At 44.0% G+C, this 19,843-nt stretch overlaps 1 protein-coding gene across 1 annotated transcript in view; it reads right to left on the bottom strand.

The window, feature by feature from the left end:
• macf1a (microtubule actin crosslinking factor 1a) overlaps positions 1–19,843 on the bottom strand; it is a 270,236-nt gene that overhangs the window by 118,389 nt on the left and 132,004 nt on the right. The window contains 18 exon segments of the mRNA XM_079522797.1: positions 1,020–1,198; positions 1,880–2,046; positions 2,345–2,528; positions 2,788–2,914; positions 3,228–3,382; positions 7,914–8,066; positions 11,010–11,135; positions 11,440–11,535; positions 11,689–11,793; positions 12,230–12,391; positions 13,385–13,462; positions 13,581–13,621; positions 13,624–13,699; positions 13,982–14,288; positions 14,788–14,942; positions 15,996–16,089; positions 16,628–16,755; positions 18,092–18,187. Coding sequence (XP_079378923.1) covers positions 1,020–1,198; positions 1,880–2,046; positions 2,345–2,528; positions 2,788–2,914; positions 3,228–3,382; positions 7,914–8,066; positions 11,010–11,135; positions 11,440–11,535; positions 11,689–11,793; positions 12,230–12,391; positions 13,385–13,462; positions 13,581–13,621; positions 13,624–13,699; positions 13,982–14,288; positions 14,788–14,942; positions 15,996–16,089; positions 16,628–16,755; positions 18,092–18,187 — 2,429 coding nt within the window.

Genomic DNA, 19,843 nt, shown 5'->3' with positions numbered 1-19,843 from the left:
TTAAGGTCTTAACATCTTAATATTTTTTGTTTATTCATAAATAGGTTATGAAGTACTTATTTCTCATCTACAGATGCTATTTTACATTTTAGAGCAGGAGTCGTGCGGGCTTCCTTGCTTCAAAGACTTCAAAACGCACGCCTGTTCAAACAGACTACTTTTTGTCTCAGCTCAAAGGCAACGAAGCTGCGAGTTGAGTGACAGGTACCTTGGACACGCCCACACTTTACTCACCTGGAAATAAGACCTGAGGACGATTCTACAAATGCCTTCTAAACCAGTAGTATTCTGCTATTATTATTTTTCAAAAATAGCAGATGTACAAGCTCGCAGCATGGCACAAAGCTTGTATATCTTTATTGTATATCTTTATATATTTTTGAGTGGTGTAAACCACTCCTACAACTGGCTTTGTTAGTCTGTCTGTCTGTCTGTCTGTCTGTGCAGACAAAATGAGCATGGTTGCTACGGTCACCCAGTTCACCCGGGTGTGATTTCATTACGTCAGACATTACGTCAGACCACAGCTGATCAGGCTATATAAGACCTTACACCACTCAGTTCACAGTGATTTTTTTAATAGCCACGCCAAAAATCTAAAAATGGCACAGATGCGTTTTCCAGGTTTTAATGGGTAAAAGCAGGTCACCTGAGCTACAGGGTACAGAGAAAGTTATGGTGCATGACATGTCTGTGTGCAGACTATTTTGTGTGACAATGAATAACCCTACAGGATACTTGCAAAAAAGAGATTTCAACCGTACTACTACTTTGTACTACTAGTACTTTACTAAGTTTTATGCAAATGTTATGCACATTTATAATTATTATTAAAATAATCATTATAAATATATAATTTACATTAAGCCTGTTGTAATATCTCACCGAAAGATGCCTCTGGATGAGTGCCTGTATAAGTGCCGAACATTTACAAACTGAGTTTGTAGATCAGCTCGGCTCTGTCGCACAACAACGTATAAATCATTCTTAGCTCTATTGAAACGAACGGTGGTACTAACTTTTGTAGGAAGACAGAGGAGAGGTTGTGTAGTTGGTCGATCTTTTCCACAGCCTGGTTGAGTTCCGAGCGGAGGACGGGCACGCTGGAGGACGATGGCTTCTCCTCGAAGAAAGACACGCAGCGACGAGAAACGTCTCCCAGCTTGGAGCGCAGCGCGTCCAGCTCTACCTGCACCTTCTGGAGGACAAACAGAGATAGAGAGGAGGGTCAAACTTACACAGCACTTCTACCACTATCTTTGCATTCTTAGTACTTAGTCTTTACAGATGTATTTGGGCTTTCTTTCAAATTCATTAGTTCTGTCCCACTTTTTGTTAAACTCACTATTTTTGCATGCATTCAATTTTTTTGTGTCAAAGTGTCCCTGAGAAAGATACCCTCTGGGCGTTGAATTAATAGCACCCACTCCAAATAGTTAGAATGTGTAAATGCAGAGGAAGAAATTGCATGTGCAGTGACAAAAACACCCCAAAAGAGTGGGGACTGAATTCAATATCATTATTTGACTTTTATATAAAGTGCATTTCACTATACAAAATGAAGTACACCTACATAGTGAAAATGCCATCTAGATAATCAATAATCCCAATATGCAATAATAACAAATCTATCACTACCTAGAATATGCTAGACTTCAGCAATTATGAGTACCGTCAAACAGGCTTAATATGGAAAGTATGGAACATCGTAACAAATAGTTTTTACTAGGCCTGTTATTAGGAAGCATTAAATGAATCAATGATTTCATAATGCAGTAAAACCTTTGGGTAAATCAATGCCTGTGATCCGTGTTAAAATTCAAAGACATGTGTCATTGCTCCTTGCCACCAGCAGGTGGGGGCGGAGTGCAGCTCTAACCTCCTGCTCTGCGATCTGGACAGCGTTGTCAAAGCTGTCACTGGACAGCCTGCTGGGAGGTGGAGTCTGGATGCCCCGTGTTAGTCTCTGCTCGGCATCCCCCAGACGCAGCCTGATGTTCTGCAGCTCAGACAGGTACGAACGAGATACAGACTCATCCTTCTCCACTGGAGATGGAGGGAAAGAGAGAAAGATGGCATTATTGTGAATCCATACAGTAAATAATTCCATGTTAATTACATCAATGCAAATGCTGCAATACAGTATATGCATACAATGTATGCATATACTGTACGAGCATACAGTGTGTGTGTCTAGGCATCTTTGTTTTACGTATACTGTATCATTTGCTGCTTTCCAAGTAGTTTTGTGTTAACAGGGTGAACAGGCGTGTCCAGTCTGAGAGAGTGAATGTAATGTTAACTGTATGTAAGCAGTGCTGTGTCCTCTCTGTGACTGCCCTACCTGTCTCCATGTTGAGGAGCAGCTCTCTGCAGTGCTCCTGGGCCTCCATGGCGTCTCTCTCCAGGTCACGCCGCTCGGCCGGTGGGAACAGAGTGCTGTCTCTACTGTCGGCCAGGAAGTCGACCATGTGGTTCTCCAAGTGCTCCAGGGCCTGCTCGCGCTCCGACTGAGGTTGGGAACGCACCTGTCGGGAGGGGAGAAGGAGGAAGGGAGGTGAGTGGGGAGGAGGGGAAATGAAAGAACAGGTGTTGATAGAACACAACATAATCGAATAAGAATTAATAGAACAGAACAGACTCAGTACACAAAACAATGCTTTTTTAACATTGGAACATTAATTTATACCATCAGTACTTTGTGTGCATGCGTAAGCGCGTGCATGAACGCACAGAAGCGCACACACACACACACACACACACACACACACACACAGTGAGTGTTACCGTGTCCAGTTTCCACGCAGAGACAGTCCTGATGTCTTTAAGAAGGTAGTGCCAGGACACAACACTCTTCATGTTGACATGGAGCTGATGCCACAGAGACATCACCTTCTGGTACAACTGCTCCATCCTGTGTCACACACAGTCACACACACATACACACAGTCACACACACACAGGGATTACTAGTTATTAAATGTATGCGTGTGCACTGTGCGCACGTGTGTGTGTGTGTGTGTGTGTGTGTGTGTGTGTGTGTGTGTGTGTGTGTGTGTGTGTGTGTGTGTGTGTGTGTGTGTGTGTGTTCGTTTTCAAATGTGTGTGTTCAATATGGCACAAATTATTGGGGGGAATTCTCTGTCAAAACTTTGTAAAAATAAAAGCATGAGGCACTTGGTTCCTTTTCATCTACACAGCATCCTGTGTGGGCGTGCGTACTGTACCTGCTGGCCGTGTCGATGGCCTCCTGGTTGGGAGGGGGAACGGTGAAACACACAGAGGGAACCATGGCTTCGTTCCCAGTCGGACTGATCACCTTCCACTTAGTCCTCTGGGAGTTGTCTTCCAGGACACACTCCTCCCCACTAGTTATTGTGATCTGAGAGGTGGTGGGCAGGGGAGGCACAGGGAAGGGTGCAAAGGGGTGGGGGGGGGGGGGGGGGATACAGTAGAGGCAGAGTAATGGAGAGGGGGTGATGGAGGGAAGATGGTGGAGGGGCGGATGGATAGAGTGAGACAGGGTTGTGGGAAGGACGGATGGGTGGAAAGCCAGGAGGAGGGAAGGAGGATGGGAGATGTAAGACAACATGAAGATGACAGCCCGGCAGTGTTACAGTATGTGATGGAGAAGTCAGTGCCCAATGACAAGTTATGGGAACCAGAGAAGAAGTTGTTACAGGAAAGATGGCCGACAGGACGGAAGGAAATATAGGGTGAATGGAAAGAACAGGATCAAAGGGAGAGGGGGAAAAGAAGGGAGGGGAGAAGAAAATGAGCAAAACAAAAACTGATATTGATAACTCATGACACAAAACAAAATGCAAAACACTCATGGTGTTACATGAGGTTAGTGAAAGCACCAAAATGCTAAATGAATAATAACTGAATCCAGCGCAAGGATTCAAGAGCTACTTAACATCTTTAAACAAGAAAGCACTTGATATTTTGATAGCAACTAAACACCTAATCCTAATGTGTTCAAATTCATTAGCGGCCCATTGTTGACTCATTAAACCAACAATGTGGAAATATAATGACATAATTGTCATCATCAAACATGTCCTCAGCCAAGGGACATAATAGAGGAGTTTTAGGTTTAAAGACCTGGCATAAAAATAAATTCAGAACTAATACGACGGGCAAAGCAGTGGCTAAGGGGAAGACATTTAGCGTCGCACATAGTCACATATGCCAGTGTAAATGACTGCCCCCCCACCCACCACCCCCTCTCACCCCATCCCCTGCACACTCACACACACCGACACGTTAATGTTGCAAAACAAAATGTACATTAAAGCTTAAACGGATCCCTGGCTAATAAGACAAATATGCCTTAATACATTATAATTGCCCTCTATAACTACAATTTTAAAATAAAAACACCTTAAATATTGTATTTATTTTATAAATTGATAATCTTTCACTCAATAGGAACCACTCCCATCAGATGATGTCATATGTTGTCTAGCCCTATGGAATGTATGGAATGAATATGCCAATACAAAAACAACTTAATACTTCCTACGGTTAATATGAACATCAAAGCAATATTTGTAATAGTTTTTATTAGCACATACATTCCATAGGGCGGGAACACACATGACAAATTACATCATCAACTTGCGATGGGGGTTCTCCCTATTGAGTGAAAGATGAACTATTTCTGAAATAAATAAAATATTTAATGTGTTTTAAATTTTAGTTATAGAGGGCAATTATAATGTATTAAGCCATATTTGTGTTATTAGCCAGGGATCCTTTTAAAAGCTTTGATTAAAATTATCTTAATACTGATTGAATGACTCTGGGTGATTTTGTGTTAAATTCAGTTCAGTCAACGTTTGCTGCTTGCTTCTACCAACTGATCTCAGGCTAAGAGTGTCCTGTTATTAGATATCTTAGAGTAAAGGCAAATTTATACCATACATTATATAATAATGAGCATATAAGTTATGCATTATCAACTGAAAAATTTATAATTTATATGCTGATGCAAAACACGTCATTCACCTAAAATTAGCTTTAAGAACCATTCGCCTTAAATTAGCTTTAAGAACCATACAAGTCTAAACATGTTATTGTACACTAACATGGACCATTTAGCTGTCAATTGCTTTATTTAATTGCTTCATTTAATTATTCATTATGAGATGCAACCAAACTTACAGAACCTAAAAAAAATTGTCTGACATTTAGTCAGACATTTTAATTATGTTCGTAAATCAATCTTTTCTCCAGGGGCTATTTTAGGCTAGACTTTTCAAATCAATTTGGACTTTAAGATGCATTAGAGAAGAATGTAATAAATAAGGCCAAATTAAATGTGGCATTGGATTACTAATGGCAAATGCGTTTCAAGTCTCTACAAATAGATTTCCATACCGTAGTACTGAAACAAATTTGAAACATTGACTTCCTTTGAAAATGAACCAAAGCATGGTATGCTTTGTGAAATGATGTGCAGTAATGTTAAGTAGTACAGTCAGTAAGCTAAACATGCCAGGCCACCGGTATGGTCCTTTAAGACTGATGAGTAGAGCGGTGGGTTAAAGGATTTCTTTAATTATTATTAATGTCTGTATTACTGCAGTGTGCTGCAGCGATGTCACATTAATATTAATTGTTAGTACTTAGTAGTAATTAAAGTGAGCTTTACTTTAACAACTGTTTTAACATGAAAACTGCCATCTCAGATATCTTCACCCACAATAATCAAACAAAATCAAGTCAGAAAACTGATCACAGTTCAGCTGACAAAAGCAGGAGCAAGCAGGGCTGTGCGGTGTGTGTTTGTGCGCGGTGTAAGAGCTGATCTGAGGTGAGAGAGAGAGAACGTAGGCAGCTATACCTGAACGTTTGTCTTGTCAGCCCAGCCGACAAGAGGACGAGAGGAGGAGGAGGGAGAGGAGGGAGTGAGAGGAAATCATGAGGGCATGGAGAGAATGGAGGAGGAGGAGGAGATGGGAAAGGAAAGGAAAGAAGAATTAACTTTGTGAAAACTGCAAAGTGCAAGTTTGACCTCAGGTTCAGTGAAGGACAGCAGACAGAGTGCCCTGCAGAGGGCGAGCACGAACGCACAAGCGTGCTCTCACTCTCACTCTCACACACACACACTCACTCCACTGCTCTGACAGTGTGTGGGTGTATCAATTACACATCTATAAGTGGTGACGACATGAGATTGAAATAGGAGCCTGCACAGCACAATCTAGAGTGTTCATTTAACTCTCCTTACGGATCAGTTTTTACACTTGTTAAATTAACACTCTGGACTTTACCGTGTGTGGCAGCCAATCCGCATTCCTCCATCACCCCTCTATGACATCACGCCTCAGTGAGCAGGGCAGCGAGCAGCCACCCAGCTGTCCGTACGCGCGCGCGCACGCACGCACGCACGCACACGCACACACGCACACACACAATGTATAATTGAAAGGCTTTCTAAGTCCCTGAGGGCATCAAAGCAGAAGGAGAGGGAGAAAGTGTTTGTGTGCGAGTGTGTGCATGCGTGTGAGTGAGTGTGAGTGTGTGAGTGAGAGAGAGAGAGAGAGAGAGAGCGAGAGAGAGAGAGAGAGAAAGAAAGATGACAGGTACAATATGCATCCACATTGAGCCTGAATTATGCCATACTTTGTCATATGATGAGCACCAGTGTCGCATGCTGTAAATAGGATGCAACACGTGAGCATGTAGCTATTTTCGCTGCATGACACCATGCGAAGGAGTGTAAATTAACCATTAGAGAAAGAGACAGGTTTCTGTGAGTGCTGTGTTTGAGGGGCGTCAACATGATCAGAGGCAGATGGCAAATGGATTTTTCTCCTCGAAGTGTTAACCCTCTCCAGCCCAGTGTTAACATTCACTACTGACTGTACTGCTGTCTTCATAGAAAGAAAAAAAAAAGAACCCAATCAATATACAGCAATGTGGGAAAACAATCATGTTTCATTTTAAACTGTGCAGTAATCCTTACACTCATTCAGGTTCCTCGGTGGTACATTTGTCTGAGATTTGCTATTCATAATTGGCTCTTGAATAGTATGAAACCCTTGTACGATTTGAGCCCCTTCAGCAGAGACAATTTAGACCGAGCAAAACAGTTTGAATACTGTATGTCTTTACTGCTACTGAAACATCTCATGGAACTCCAAGGCCCTCTCAATAGAGCAACGTTTTACAACTGGAATCTGGATACTGGCCGGGGATTACAGAGGAAGTGGATGTCAGAGAGAAGAGATGATGGTTGACGGTCAAACTGGTAACGAGTGTTCATATTTTACAACCTGGGGCAGACCTGGTACTCACGGAGACATTGACATATATTGTATACTTATAGTGGTTGTTTGAAATCAAAAGTCAGGCAGGCAGTCTCCTGCCTGAGAGACAATTTCTACCGCTCATCCAAGAGGGAATCCCCACTTGGCCAGGGACATATTGTGCACAAGAGCTTCATGCAGTACCACTTGTAAACCAGTAGGTGTCATACTTGGTCCAAGAAATATTCCCACTGGAAGTTTAGGGAGACCACTGCAAATGTGCTAGTAATATAGTATTAATATAGTCTACCATACAGATTAGGTTAGAATTATGTTTTATTCATTTAAATCAGTTCTGCATTGCAGCTTCAAATTAAATTGAGGAAAAGTGAGAGTGATTATTGCAGTAACCTAAGCTGTCTTGGCACTCACTGTCCTGTTGCACATGAACAACAACCATCAAGGTCAGCTTGCCTTATGACGTGTGTTTGATAGATGCAACCAGATCATGACCAGTAGGTCACATGACATCACCCATTTGGATCTCTTTGCAAAGATCATCCATGGTATGGATTTAGAAATGTGGCAGGCTACTGCAGGTTGCAGTTCTAGGTATGCCTGTGGGCTCAGCGTGCTGTGTGTTGGGTACCATACCTCTATCTGCCTGTAGTCGCAGATGGCTCTGATGGGTGTGGTGGTTCCCACAGGGCACTCTGCGCTGCGGGGGCGGAGCTGGACCACCGTCTTGGCCCGGCCCACCAGGCTGGCCACTGAGCTGCGGTATTCTATCAGCTGCTCCTTCTCCTCCTGTCAGGGGGGGGAGTAAGATGATGCTCACCGGTTCAATCATAAAGCAGTCCATTTTTACTATTGTGTCTGTGTTGTGTGTGTGTGTGTGTGTGTGTGTGTGTGTGTGTGTGTGTGTGTGTGTGTGTGTGTGTGTGTGTGTGTGTATTCATGAATGTATGTACAGTATATAGACATTTTAGGCCAATAAAAAAAACTAGTATTACATCAAATTTCGCACTTTGAACAAAAAAAGCCTGTTGGCTGCTGGTCTATATGCCTTGCTTTGAGTCATTAATGTTTAGTCATGTGTACCCTGCACAACCCCAATCAAATATTTAATTATATTTCTTTCTATCTCCATGGTTCATGCTACTGTACAGCACAGGCTGTGGAGAATTACAACTAGCCCATTAGCCTGTGGCCCCAGAGGTGTGAATATCTTCTGACTCAACGGCTTGGGCGCACAGCAGTAAAACATAATCCTGACATTTCATTTTAATTTCATTTATTTCTACCGTGTCCTCAAATGACAGAGACTAATTAAGGATTATTTAGAGAGAGAAGAGAAAGGAAGAGAAAGACCTCTTGTAAACAGAAAGGTAATGCCAGAGTGAGAGAGACAGACAGTGTATGAACGAGTGTATTAGCGGGATATTATGCTATTGTTAATAAAGTGACACCCCCAAAGTGAATTTCACAGGACAGTGGCAAAAACACTGAGCTAATATGAGCTGCAGTTACGCCTATACAACAAAAGTGTAGCAACAGTGATGATAGCAAATAGGTGAGTAAACTAAAATTATTTTATTGACAGTTATTTTAATGTGAATTCCATGAGTCTGATATTAATTACAATAAAAGTTAAATGTTAGTCCTGTATCCTCCAAAAAATCATATGAGATGTTATGTGTGTAGTACTGTACTGTATATGAAGCTTCTATGTACCCAGCTTCTATGTACAAAGAAGCTGGGTATGTCAGTTTAGGTGGATTAAAGCCTAATTTGTAGGGATGCTATGTTACTAAAGTATACTTTAAGCTTTGGAAGTCTACAGTCAGTTGGAAGATTATTCTCTAATACTCATGATGTTTAACACCCTGAGCGGCACAAACGGAGGTCTCTGTCCTATCAAATAATCCCGCTCGACGCCCAAAACGGAGATTAATCAAAAGTTCCGTCTTTATTGATATCATAACCGAGCGCACCAGTCTACATGTTGGGAGCGTCTATTGAGCAACATTAATTTCCGGTTGGGACGTCATCCAAAGGTAACTGTGACTGCACAGCACAATACCTTGTTTTATCGCTTTTTCCATCATCTAGCAGATAGATCCTATATCATTACTTACAGTGATTCAGGGATTAGCAGACCTGCTCCTTCAGCCTAAAATATCCTCATTTCACTCCAGACATATTGCTTGTTCTTTTTTTTATAGTGAGTTGTGCTGCTCAAAACCCGCTCTCTATCTCTGTCTCAATGCGAGAGAGAAAACATGGTCGTTCAGTTTGTATTGAGAGAGAGACCGTGTCAGCGATATTAACCCACAATCGCATGTTATTCCATTTAATTTACTTGCATAATTATTTGGAACACTAGTGTTTTCATATAGGCCTACATTTATTGCTGACATGAGACATCACCTCGAATAGGACATTTTATTCATGAATCCAAATGTATTTGGACAGCTTGCGTGCTTGTACATGGACATATCTGACAGCAGTTAGGCCTTCTGGCGGCCTTAGTGGGCATGTGCACATGCTCAAGCTAAGTACAACCTAAATTCCCATTGGGAAACCCAGCCAAGAACATTCTATTTATTGTGCCCTTCCCTCTGGATTGCATTGCACTGAACTCTAAGAATCAAGTCTTTGTCAAACCTGTGTAGAAGAACACCAGTACATTTTCAAGATCAACTATAGACAAGATAGGTTTAGAGATGCAGCTGTACGCAGAAGTTGAAATGGGTGTAATACCCCTTCATTTATTTCATGATCTCAGACTGTTAGAGGCTGGTGGTTGATTGGTTATCGTTGAGGCATGTGCCGGCCTCCTGTCAAATGGCTTTCGGAATTAGAGTTTGAGCACACCCAACTGAATGTTCATTAAATGTTGGGAAATGATTAAGTCAAATGTACAATCAATGAAAGCCGATGAAAAAAACAACTCACAGACACAAACACACAGACAAACGGAGATCACGGATGGACACATGTTCGTTAATATAAACATGCACGCAAGCATGAGGATTTGCACACACTTGCATGCAGCCACAAATAAACAGAGGCAGAGCCTAAACCAAGACTGATTTTTTTGGACAACACCCACAGACAGACATACAATATAAAGACGTCGTACACACAAACTCCTCCTCTGACCTGATATACAGTATGGCCACTAATCAATTGCTCAGGACCATGGTGCAAAGCACCATCTGCTCTGTGTCCGTGTGTGTGCGTGCGTGCATGTGCGTGCGTGCGCGCATGTGTGCATGAGCACACGCACATTCATATGAGAACTAGGTGTGCATGTGGCAGACTCAACATCTTTGCCACAGGAGGCATGATTCAGCAACGTCCCTCTCAAATAGATGTGACCTCACTGCATGTGGCAGAACTGCAGGCGTAGAGCTGCATTAACCCAGCACAACAACAACAACAACAAGCTAGTTAGGGGAAATTACTTTTACTGCTTCACCAGCAAATGGCTGATCAGGTGGCTTAGATGAGCGCATGAGGGGAGCTGTTAGGGGTAAAGTGTCTCGCTCAGAGAAACGTTGACACAGACTGGGCAAGCAGAGAGTCCAATGGGAGACCTTCCGATTCCCACTCAACTATATGACTGCTCCAAATTTAAGGCAATTTCAGTGCGTTGTACACATGCTATTATCACAAGTGAGTGTCTCGCCTATTAGACCAAACACAGAGCTTTCAGAGTATTCGCTTCAGAAGAAGGACGCATACCATGGAGTCTTGTAGAAGGTCCTCCAGTTTGCCCAGTCGGCTGTTCTTGTCACAGGTGTACTGTCTCTTGATGGAGTCCTGGAGCTGACGCAGGTACGACTCACAGTCCCGCGCGTCATTCATGAACTGTCAGAATGAGAGAAAACAGTGACCGTTTTTTTTTTTTTAAAACAGTCTCAAAGCGAGTTTATCATCATCATCGTTCTCAGTCATTATGACAGGATTATGACTCGCATGAGGGTTCTGATGACATCAGAGACCGAAAAACAATATTAATGGTACAGTAGATCACTACATTATCAGCAAAATTGGATTCCCACAGCTGAGCCAGTGGAAAACAAATCGCTCTAATCATGAGGCGTGTCATGTGATGTACAGCAGCTGCTGCACAGATGGTCTTGCTGAATAACCGATGGACAGTGAACTTTACCTGGAAGTAGGTAGCGTTGTCTTTAAGGTGTTGTTCCACACAAACGCACAGCTCACGCACCCACTGCCACTGTGTCTGCAGGGCGGCACTGTACGCCTGGAAAGAAATAAAGGTGTTACTGTAGTAACTCTGTGGACCCCTTAGGGGTCCCGGACCTCCTGTTGAAGACCCATGCTCTAAAGGTCATTCTGACTAATCCAATAACACCAAATGACTCAGGAGGAAGAGGTGGCTGCTGGGTAACCGTACCTCCACGGTCTGTTTTGCCGGGTGGTTCTCCAGACACAGGCGATCGGCCGTTTCCTGGAGCGAACGCATTACATCCTGTTTGTCGTCCAGGTCTGACCTCATTTCCTGGGCAGAGGAGAGACAAACAGAATGTTGGCATTTGATTGTTTGTGTATCTTCACAATTGTGGGTGAATCTGAAAACAAATTTCCGCCTCATTGATATTCAAATAAACTTAATCTTTATTCCATATCACAATTAAAAACACAATAAAATAACAGAAAGTAAAAGAAAAATATACTTTGTTGTGCGCCAGTCTAGTGCTACAGTATTTTAGGCGCATGATACCAATGTACGACAAGTACAAATTAATCATTACTGTTAAAATTCAGGGGAATATATCAGGGAATTCTGATACGAGTCATTAGAACACCTTTTTGACTGAGTGTGTGTGTGTGTGTGTGTGTGTGTGTGTGTGTGTGTGTGTGTGTGTGTGTGTGTGTGTGTGTGTGTGTGTGTGTGTGTGTGTGTGTGTGTGTGTGTGTGTGTGTACACCACTCACGGTGTACATGTCTCTCTTGGCGAGGATGTTAGTGTTGTGATGGCTCCAGTCATAGCTGATCTCCTCCTCCTCTCTCTCGTTGAGCCAGATCAGCTCCTCCGTGCAGTGACACACGAACTCCTGCAGGCTCTCCAGGCTCCGCAGGCGCCATGACGAATGTTCCTACGGCAACAAGACAAACCATCACCGTCATCACACCGACCAAGCAGCAGCGGAGCGACAGGCAAGATACATTTACAACAACAACAAATGTTAAATGAACACTCCGGAGTTGCCGGTGTACTAGTCAAAGTCAAAGTCGTAAATATTTAGTCGTGAGTACATTCCTATTAACTGGCTTAGTGTGAGACACAACTGGACAGATTGAGACAGGTTACGGGAAAGAAAGATGGGAGTGTAAAGAAAAGCAGGTAAAAGGAGAGTACATTTTCATGGTCCCCGAGGGGTCCTTAAGGGGTACAATTAAGACTAATACTGGCCATTTCATTGTGCATTAAGTGTTTGCCTGAGGCTGACCTGATTCAGCAGCTGAATAACTACCATGCATCATTGCAAGGAGAAAAATAGAGTGTAAATAGTCAAAGACAAATGGAGACTGACAAGAGATGGAACAAGATACTTCTGTGTCCTTAAAAAGGGACATGCAGAGGGAGAGAGGGAGGGATGGAGTTAGCAGGGGAGAGAGAGAAAGAGGGAATACAGCTGGTGCATAATGACATGTACAGTATTTAGCATAAACCTCCCTGGCCCATTCACACATAGCAGGATTAATTAAGAATGGGGGTGAACTAGGCCTAGGGTACACACGCACAGACAAAGAGATCATAAGAAAATAATAGCCAGCACTCCTAATTGTAGTTACCCTATTGGTCTGAATATACGACTACGTTTTTTTCCAATGGAAATATCCTAAAAAAAACTGGGTCATATTATAATCAGGGACTAGACTATATGATATTCAATGTTCTTTTCCCACAAATGAGCCTTGAGAAATAGGGGTCGTCTTATAATCAGAGTCGTTTTATATATATCGGGACAATACGGTAATTAATGAACGGGCAGCATAGACGGACGCGTTCCGGCGCCAAGCCTTCCTCGGCCACACGTAAAAAGGTAACATGCGCGCACATGCACACCACACACACACACACTGACCAGTAGTTTGTAGTACTGATGTTCCAGCTTGGCCAGGGTTTCTGAGTAACTGCTCTTGAAGTTAGGAGACACTTTAAGCTATAAGACAGGAAAGAAAACACAGTAATTAATAAACAGCTCTCTGCACAACAAACACTGTGTGTGTGTGTGTGTGTGTGTGTGTGTGTGTGTGTGTGTGTGTGTGTGTATGTATTACCTCATAGTTGCGTGCTTCCTGTATGCTGCCCATAAGCTCCTGTGGATGGTGTTCTGCTCCGTCAGGTTGTTCTCTACGGAGGGCAGGTCTGCCCCCCACTCAGCCCCCTCCAACAAGTCCTGACACACACACACACACACACAAATTGTGAGCTTGTAGATCGGTCATTTTCGACATGCCACACTGTCGTACAGCAACATGACATTAAGCATTAGGCTTAACTCTCCATGAACCTGTTCACCTTGCTACACTACTTATGTGTCTGAATCTGATCCATTCCTAACCCTTGCCTCTATGGATAACTCCCTACACATCAATGTTAATCTCCCTTCACCTCTTCTATCCCTCCCGTGGCATTCTATCTCTCCATCGTTTTACTCCCACCTGGCCCGCCATCTCACCTGTGTCTCCTCCACCCATCCCAGTAATTCGTAGATGAACCTCAGGCTGCCTTCGTCCTCCGATGACGACATGGCCACCAGCTGGGAGCGGGCCGTGGGTCTGCGGAGCAGGGCGGCCCCCACGGCTCCCACTACACCCACGGCGCCCAGTAGGGTCTGCCCCAGGGAGAGGCCTCCGTCGGTGGTCCGCTGGCCCGTTCTCTGCTCCCCCACGATGGTCCCCAGCGACTGGGAGAAGTGTCCCTTCCTGTACACGCTGGAGCATTGGAGCCTCAGGGAGACCAGCTCCTCTTGTAGACAGGACACTCTGTGGGAGGGGAGCGTACTGATATACTGGGTACTGTTGATCGTCGGTTGCATTATGCCAAGGATAAAGTTATCATTCTATAACTATAATACAACATCGCACCAAATACAATATGTCTGTTAGTGGTGATGTTTTGGTTCCCTTTTCTCATGGTACCACATATACTCTTTTCTTTTCTCTCTCCACAATTTAGTGGTACATTTAGGGAACATGCCATCATCTCTCACAGGTTTCTGCTGATGCGTGTACTGTAGGAGTCACTACTTGACAAGAACACAATCCCCTGCCAGCTTCCAACCTACAAACAGATAATATTGTGCTCGTTGGAGGGCCCGGCCAAGCCAGGAGCACTGTGGAGGTCTCCACAGTGGTGGGTGAGTACTTTACCCCTGTGTCACCTGGATGCCAAGGACTAAATCCCCAAAAAAGCGCTGAAGACCATTGACCTCTTCACCCCATACTGTATTGTAGATTCATCCATAAAGTCTGTCTGTCTCACCTGAAAGCCAGCTGGTCCACCTGGTAGTACCTCTCGTCTCGGAGGACACTGAGGTCCGTGTTGAGCTGTCTGAGCAGAGACTCACAGTCCTGCAGGTAGCACGCCAGCTCTCTCTCACACTGCACACCCTCGCCACTCTCCATACGAGACATATCCTGAGTGAATGGATTGAGGCATCAATTAGTGATTGAGCCCTTGAAAATTGACTTTGTTTGATGAGTTGGAAGTCATTATTTGATGTTTGTCTTACTCGTGTGTCTAATGACATGTCCCAGATTCACACCGTTGTGGACTGTTGGTTAATCAGGCATGAAATTAAGTTTAAATCCTCATTTAGATTAATTGAATTCATGTTATCACAGCACAGCTGAGACTGACAATAATAATAATAATAATAATACATTTTATTTATAACAGACTTTACATCTTTGCGAATCTCAAAGTACAAATCTCAGGGTGCAACAAAGTATTAATAACATAAACATCTACTCCTAGATGTTTGCGTTGAGTTAATCTTAATGTGTCTTGTATATTACTCTATGTAGAATGTGTTGTTAGTGTGTGTTTGTGTTGTTCTGTGAGTCTTGCAGTGAGACAAACAACCCACTAGGAAAACATTATAGAGTGAGTGAGTGAGTGAGTGAGTGAGTGAGTGAGTGAGTGAGTGAGTGAGTGAGTGAGTGAGTGCACTGGTTCATTACTCACAGCCAGTTTGTAATAATATGCAGTGAGTCATTAAGAAAATGAGAGAAGCCGTTCTCACAGAGTGAGTGAGTGAGTGAGTGAGTGAGACCCCCTTTCCACCGGTTGGTTCCCAATGGGAACCGGTTCAGTTATTTTTGGTTCTTAGTCCATGAGCCAGAGCTCCAAAATTGGTGGGAAAAACTAGACCTATATTCAATTGTTTATAGGATCAATACAAGTAAATTAATACATGATAACCCTTCCACAGTAGTAGCTTTTTCATATTTTTGATTATTTTGCATATTTTCCTACATAATGCCTCATTTGCATATTTAAAAATGTAAAATTTGTAATACAATAAATCATTGTCTTTGTGTAAGTACTCAATTGGGTAAGTTTCATGGTGATAACAATCTAATATAGGTAAGGTTTTTATGGTTTTATACGTAAGAACCAAAAAGAACTGGTGGAAAAGGGACCTGAGTGAGTGAGTGCGTGCGTGCGTGCACTGGTTCAATACTCACAGCCTGTAGTGTGTTCTTAGCCAAGGTGAGTTTCTCTTCACAGTCCAGAGCCAAGTTCTGAACCTTATTGGCCATCTGAAGTAGAAGCTCCAACCTGAACGAACACACAAACACAAACACACACACATATAACAATCCCATATGGGGAATATTGTAACAACCAAGTGCAGAAAGAAACCAGTGTGTGTGTGTGTGTGTGTGTGTGTGTGTGTGTGTGTGTGTGTGTGTGTGTGTGTGTGTGTGTGTGTGTGTGTGTGTGTGTGTGTGTGTGTGTGTGTGTGTGCGTGCGTGCGTGCGTGCGTGCGTGCGTGCGTGCGTGCGTGCGTGCGTGCGTGCGTGCGTGCGTGCGTGCGTGCGTGCGTGCGTGCGTGCGTGCGTGCGTGCGTGCGTGCGTGCGTGCGTGCGTGCGTGCGTGCGTGCGTGCGTGCGTGCGTGCGTGCGTGCGTGCGTGCGTGCGTGCGTGCGTGCGTGCGTGCGTGCGTGCGTGCGTGCGTGCGTGCGTGCGTGCGTGCGTGCGTGCGTGCGTGCGTGCGTGCGTGCGTGCGTGCGTGCGTGCGTGCGTGCGTGCGTGCGTGCGTGCGTGCGTGCGTGCGTGCGTGCGTGCGTGCGTGCGTGCGTGCGTGCGTGCGTACCTATCCACAGCAGGCCTCAGAGCCTTCTCCCTGTCCAGCATCTCCAGGATCAGTTTCCCCCACTCCTCCTCCAGGTCATTAGGATGCAGTCCCTGAGGAAGTTTGATACGACCAAACTCTATCCATACCTACACACGCAGTAAACACACACACAATTGCACAATTACAATTGCATAATGAGCATAGTAGAGGTACCCACAGACACAAATGCAGATAGGCAAACAGAGACACACCCACACACCCACAAAATGACCTCCATTATGTAAATAGCTCAAATTACCATGAATTCATTTGTTGACTAATAATCCACATACACACAATTAATATTATGCCACAAATGCTATTATAAATATACCAAACTGAAAAGGCAAATTGAGTATTGTAATTCAACTCCCCCCCCCTCCCATGCACCCATAAGAACCCAGATTTGTTGAATGTTTTATGTTAAATTGGTTGTTGAGCAATGAAGTTTTTGTTTTAGGAAAATTCATGTAACCTTCTATGTATTTTGTTTATGATGTATCATGAGGTGTATGTAAAATGTTGTGAGTGTCTTGTAAGCCTGTGCGGGCTGGGCATCTTATAGGACACTTTAATAAAAACTCTATCTACTGTATGCACACACAAATTGGATTATAACTATTGCGCCATGCATACATACAAAGGCCCAGTTATATCATATGCAGCGGTACAATGTTTCTGTGATTTAACATCTGTTCCCAAAGAAACCTTGACACACCGACAACCTGCCTGAAACAGCTGAGGATAATAATAATTAGCACCATCATGGTCATGGCTCTGAGCTTCCGTCACACAATCAGCTATTGATACAAACAACAGCTTCAGTATATAGTCCTGTAGCTGTAGGACAATGATGTTCAACCACAGACACTGCTGATGTTCAACCACAGACACTGCTGATGCCCATGACCAACTGTAAGCCCTGCGCGTGGTGTTTGTATGGTGCCAAATAATAATAAGCTAACCTGGGTAGCTTATATTCAAACCTTTACCTCACCCCAATATCCCCCTTTTCACCCCTTTCCTTTTCTTCTCTCATCCATTCATTCATTCAATACTGCCTCCCTCATCTACTTATTATCCCATTAAGACCTGAGGCCGATCCTAACAACTGAAAATTCTGAAAAACATGTGTTTCTATATCAGCGGTTCTCAAACTTTTTCATGTCATGGACCCCACAAATTATATGTACAGTATACTTTTTGACCTATCTCAAAATGTTTTGTGCCGGGGATCCCCAGAAGCAAACATTAGTTTAGAGTTAAAAATGTTTGCCTAAGAAAATAGCAGATCTACAAGCTTGTAGCGGGGCAACAGTGACGTGCTATGAGCTTGTATATCCTTTTTTTGAATAGCCAAAGTATAAAATAATGCTTTTTAGCTCAAATCTAAAATTACACAGATTCTTTCCCGGTTTGAATGGGTCAATTGCTCTTGCCTACCTCCAGTAGTTTGTAGAGGTGCTCCACATGACTCTTCTCCATTTCCTTGGCAGGGATCTCGGTTTCTTTGAAATGGACGTACTCGTTGTAAAGTGCCTGAGGAGGGTGATGGAGGAAAAGGAGGAGAGAGATGAGGGTATGTGGAGAGAAAGAGAGAAATTATAGGGAGGTGTAGGAGAGAGCGATAGAGAGGTTATTGATGTACAGTACAGGGTCAATATTACCCTGGACACCATCTTTTAAGTTCAAACAGAAAATCATTAGCCGTTACTGTAGCTAAAAGCTTTGTAATCACAACGCCCCGCCCTGGGAGACCATGGCCTTTTACTGTCCTCAAATCAGAGAGAAAACCTGGACTGATTCGTTTCATGTTCTCACGTGTTACACACGTCCCAACAAATACTAATGGAGTCCCCCACCCCTGAACATCATCGGTACAATGCCCCAACAAATACTAATGGAGTCCCCCACCCCTGAACATCATCGCTACAATGCCCCAACAAATACTAATGGAGTCCCCCACCCCTGAACATCATCGGTACAATGCCCCAACAAATACTAATGGAGTCCCCCACCCCTGAACATCATCGGTACAATGCCCCAACAAATACTAATGGAGTCCCCCACCCCTGAGCATCATCGGCACAATGCCCCAACAAATACTAATGGAGTCCCCCACCCCTGAACATCATCGCTACAATGCCCGAACAAATACTAATGGAGTCCCCCACCCCTGAACATCATCCGTACAATGCCCGAACAAATACTAATGGAGTCCCCCACCCCTGAACATCATCGGTACAATGCCCCAACAAATACTAATGGAGCCCCCCACCCCTGAACATCATCGGTACAATGCCCCAACAAATACTAATGGAGTCCCCCACCCCTGAACATCATCGGTACAATGCCCCAACAAATACTAATGGAGTCCCCCACCCCTGAGCATCATCGGTACAATGCCCCAACAAATACTAATGGAGTCCCCCACCCCTGAGCATCATCGGTACAATGCCCCAACAAATACTAATGGAGTCCCCCACCCCTGAACATCATCGCTACAATGCCCGAACAAATACTAATGGAGTCCCCCACCCCTGAACATCATCGGTACAATGCCCCAACAAATACTAATGGAGTCCCCCAACCCTGAACATCATCGGTACAATGCCCCAACAAATACTAATGGAGCCCCCCACCCCTGAACATCATCGGTACAATGCCCCAACAAATACTAATGGAGCCCCCCACCCCTGAACATCATCGGTACAATGCCCCAACAAATACTAATGGAGTCCCCCACCCCTGAACATCATCGGTACAATGCCCCAACAAATACTAATGGAGTCCCCCACCCCTGAGCATCATCGGTACAATGCCCCAACAAATACTAATGGAGTCCCCCACCCCTGAACATCATCGCTACAATGCCCGAACAAATACTAATGGAGTCCCCCACCCCTGAACATCATCGGTACAATGCCCCAACAAATACTAATGGAGTCCCCCACCCCTGAACATCATCGGTACAATGCCCCAACAAATACTAATGGAGCCCCCCACCCCTGAACATCATCGGTACAATGCCCCAACAAATACTAATGGAGTCCCACCCCTGAATATGAAGAAAGAGCAAAATGCCTGCCATGTGTATATGATCAATTCCTGCGTCTTTTGTTTTTCTCCAGTTAGAAAACCACAACAGTAGGTAACTGTTAGACGCAGTTATTCTACTGTCATGCCACCGATCGC

This window comes from Electrona antarctica (genome assembly GCF_951216825.1).
Source record: "Electrona antarctica genome assembly, chromosome: 15".
In the NCBI taxonomy this organism is placed as follows: domain Eukaryota; kingdom Metazoa; phylum Chordata; class Actinopteri; order Myctophiformes; family Myctophidae; genus Electrona; species Electrona antarctica.
This window is presented reverse-complemented; position numbering and strand designations above follow the sequence as displayed.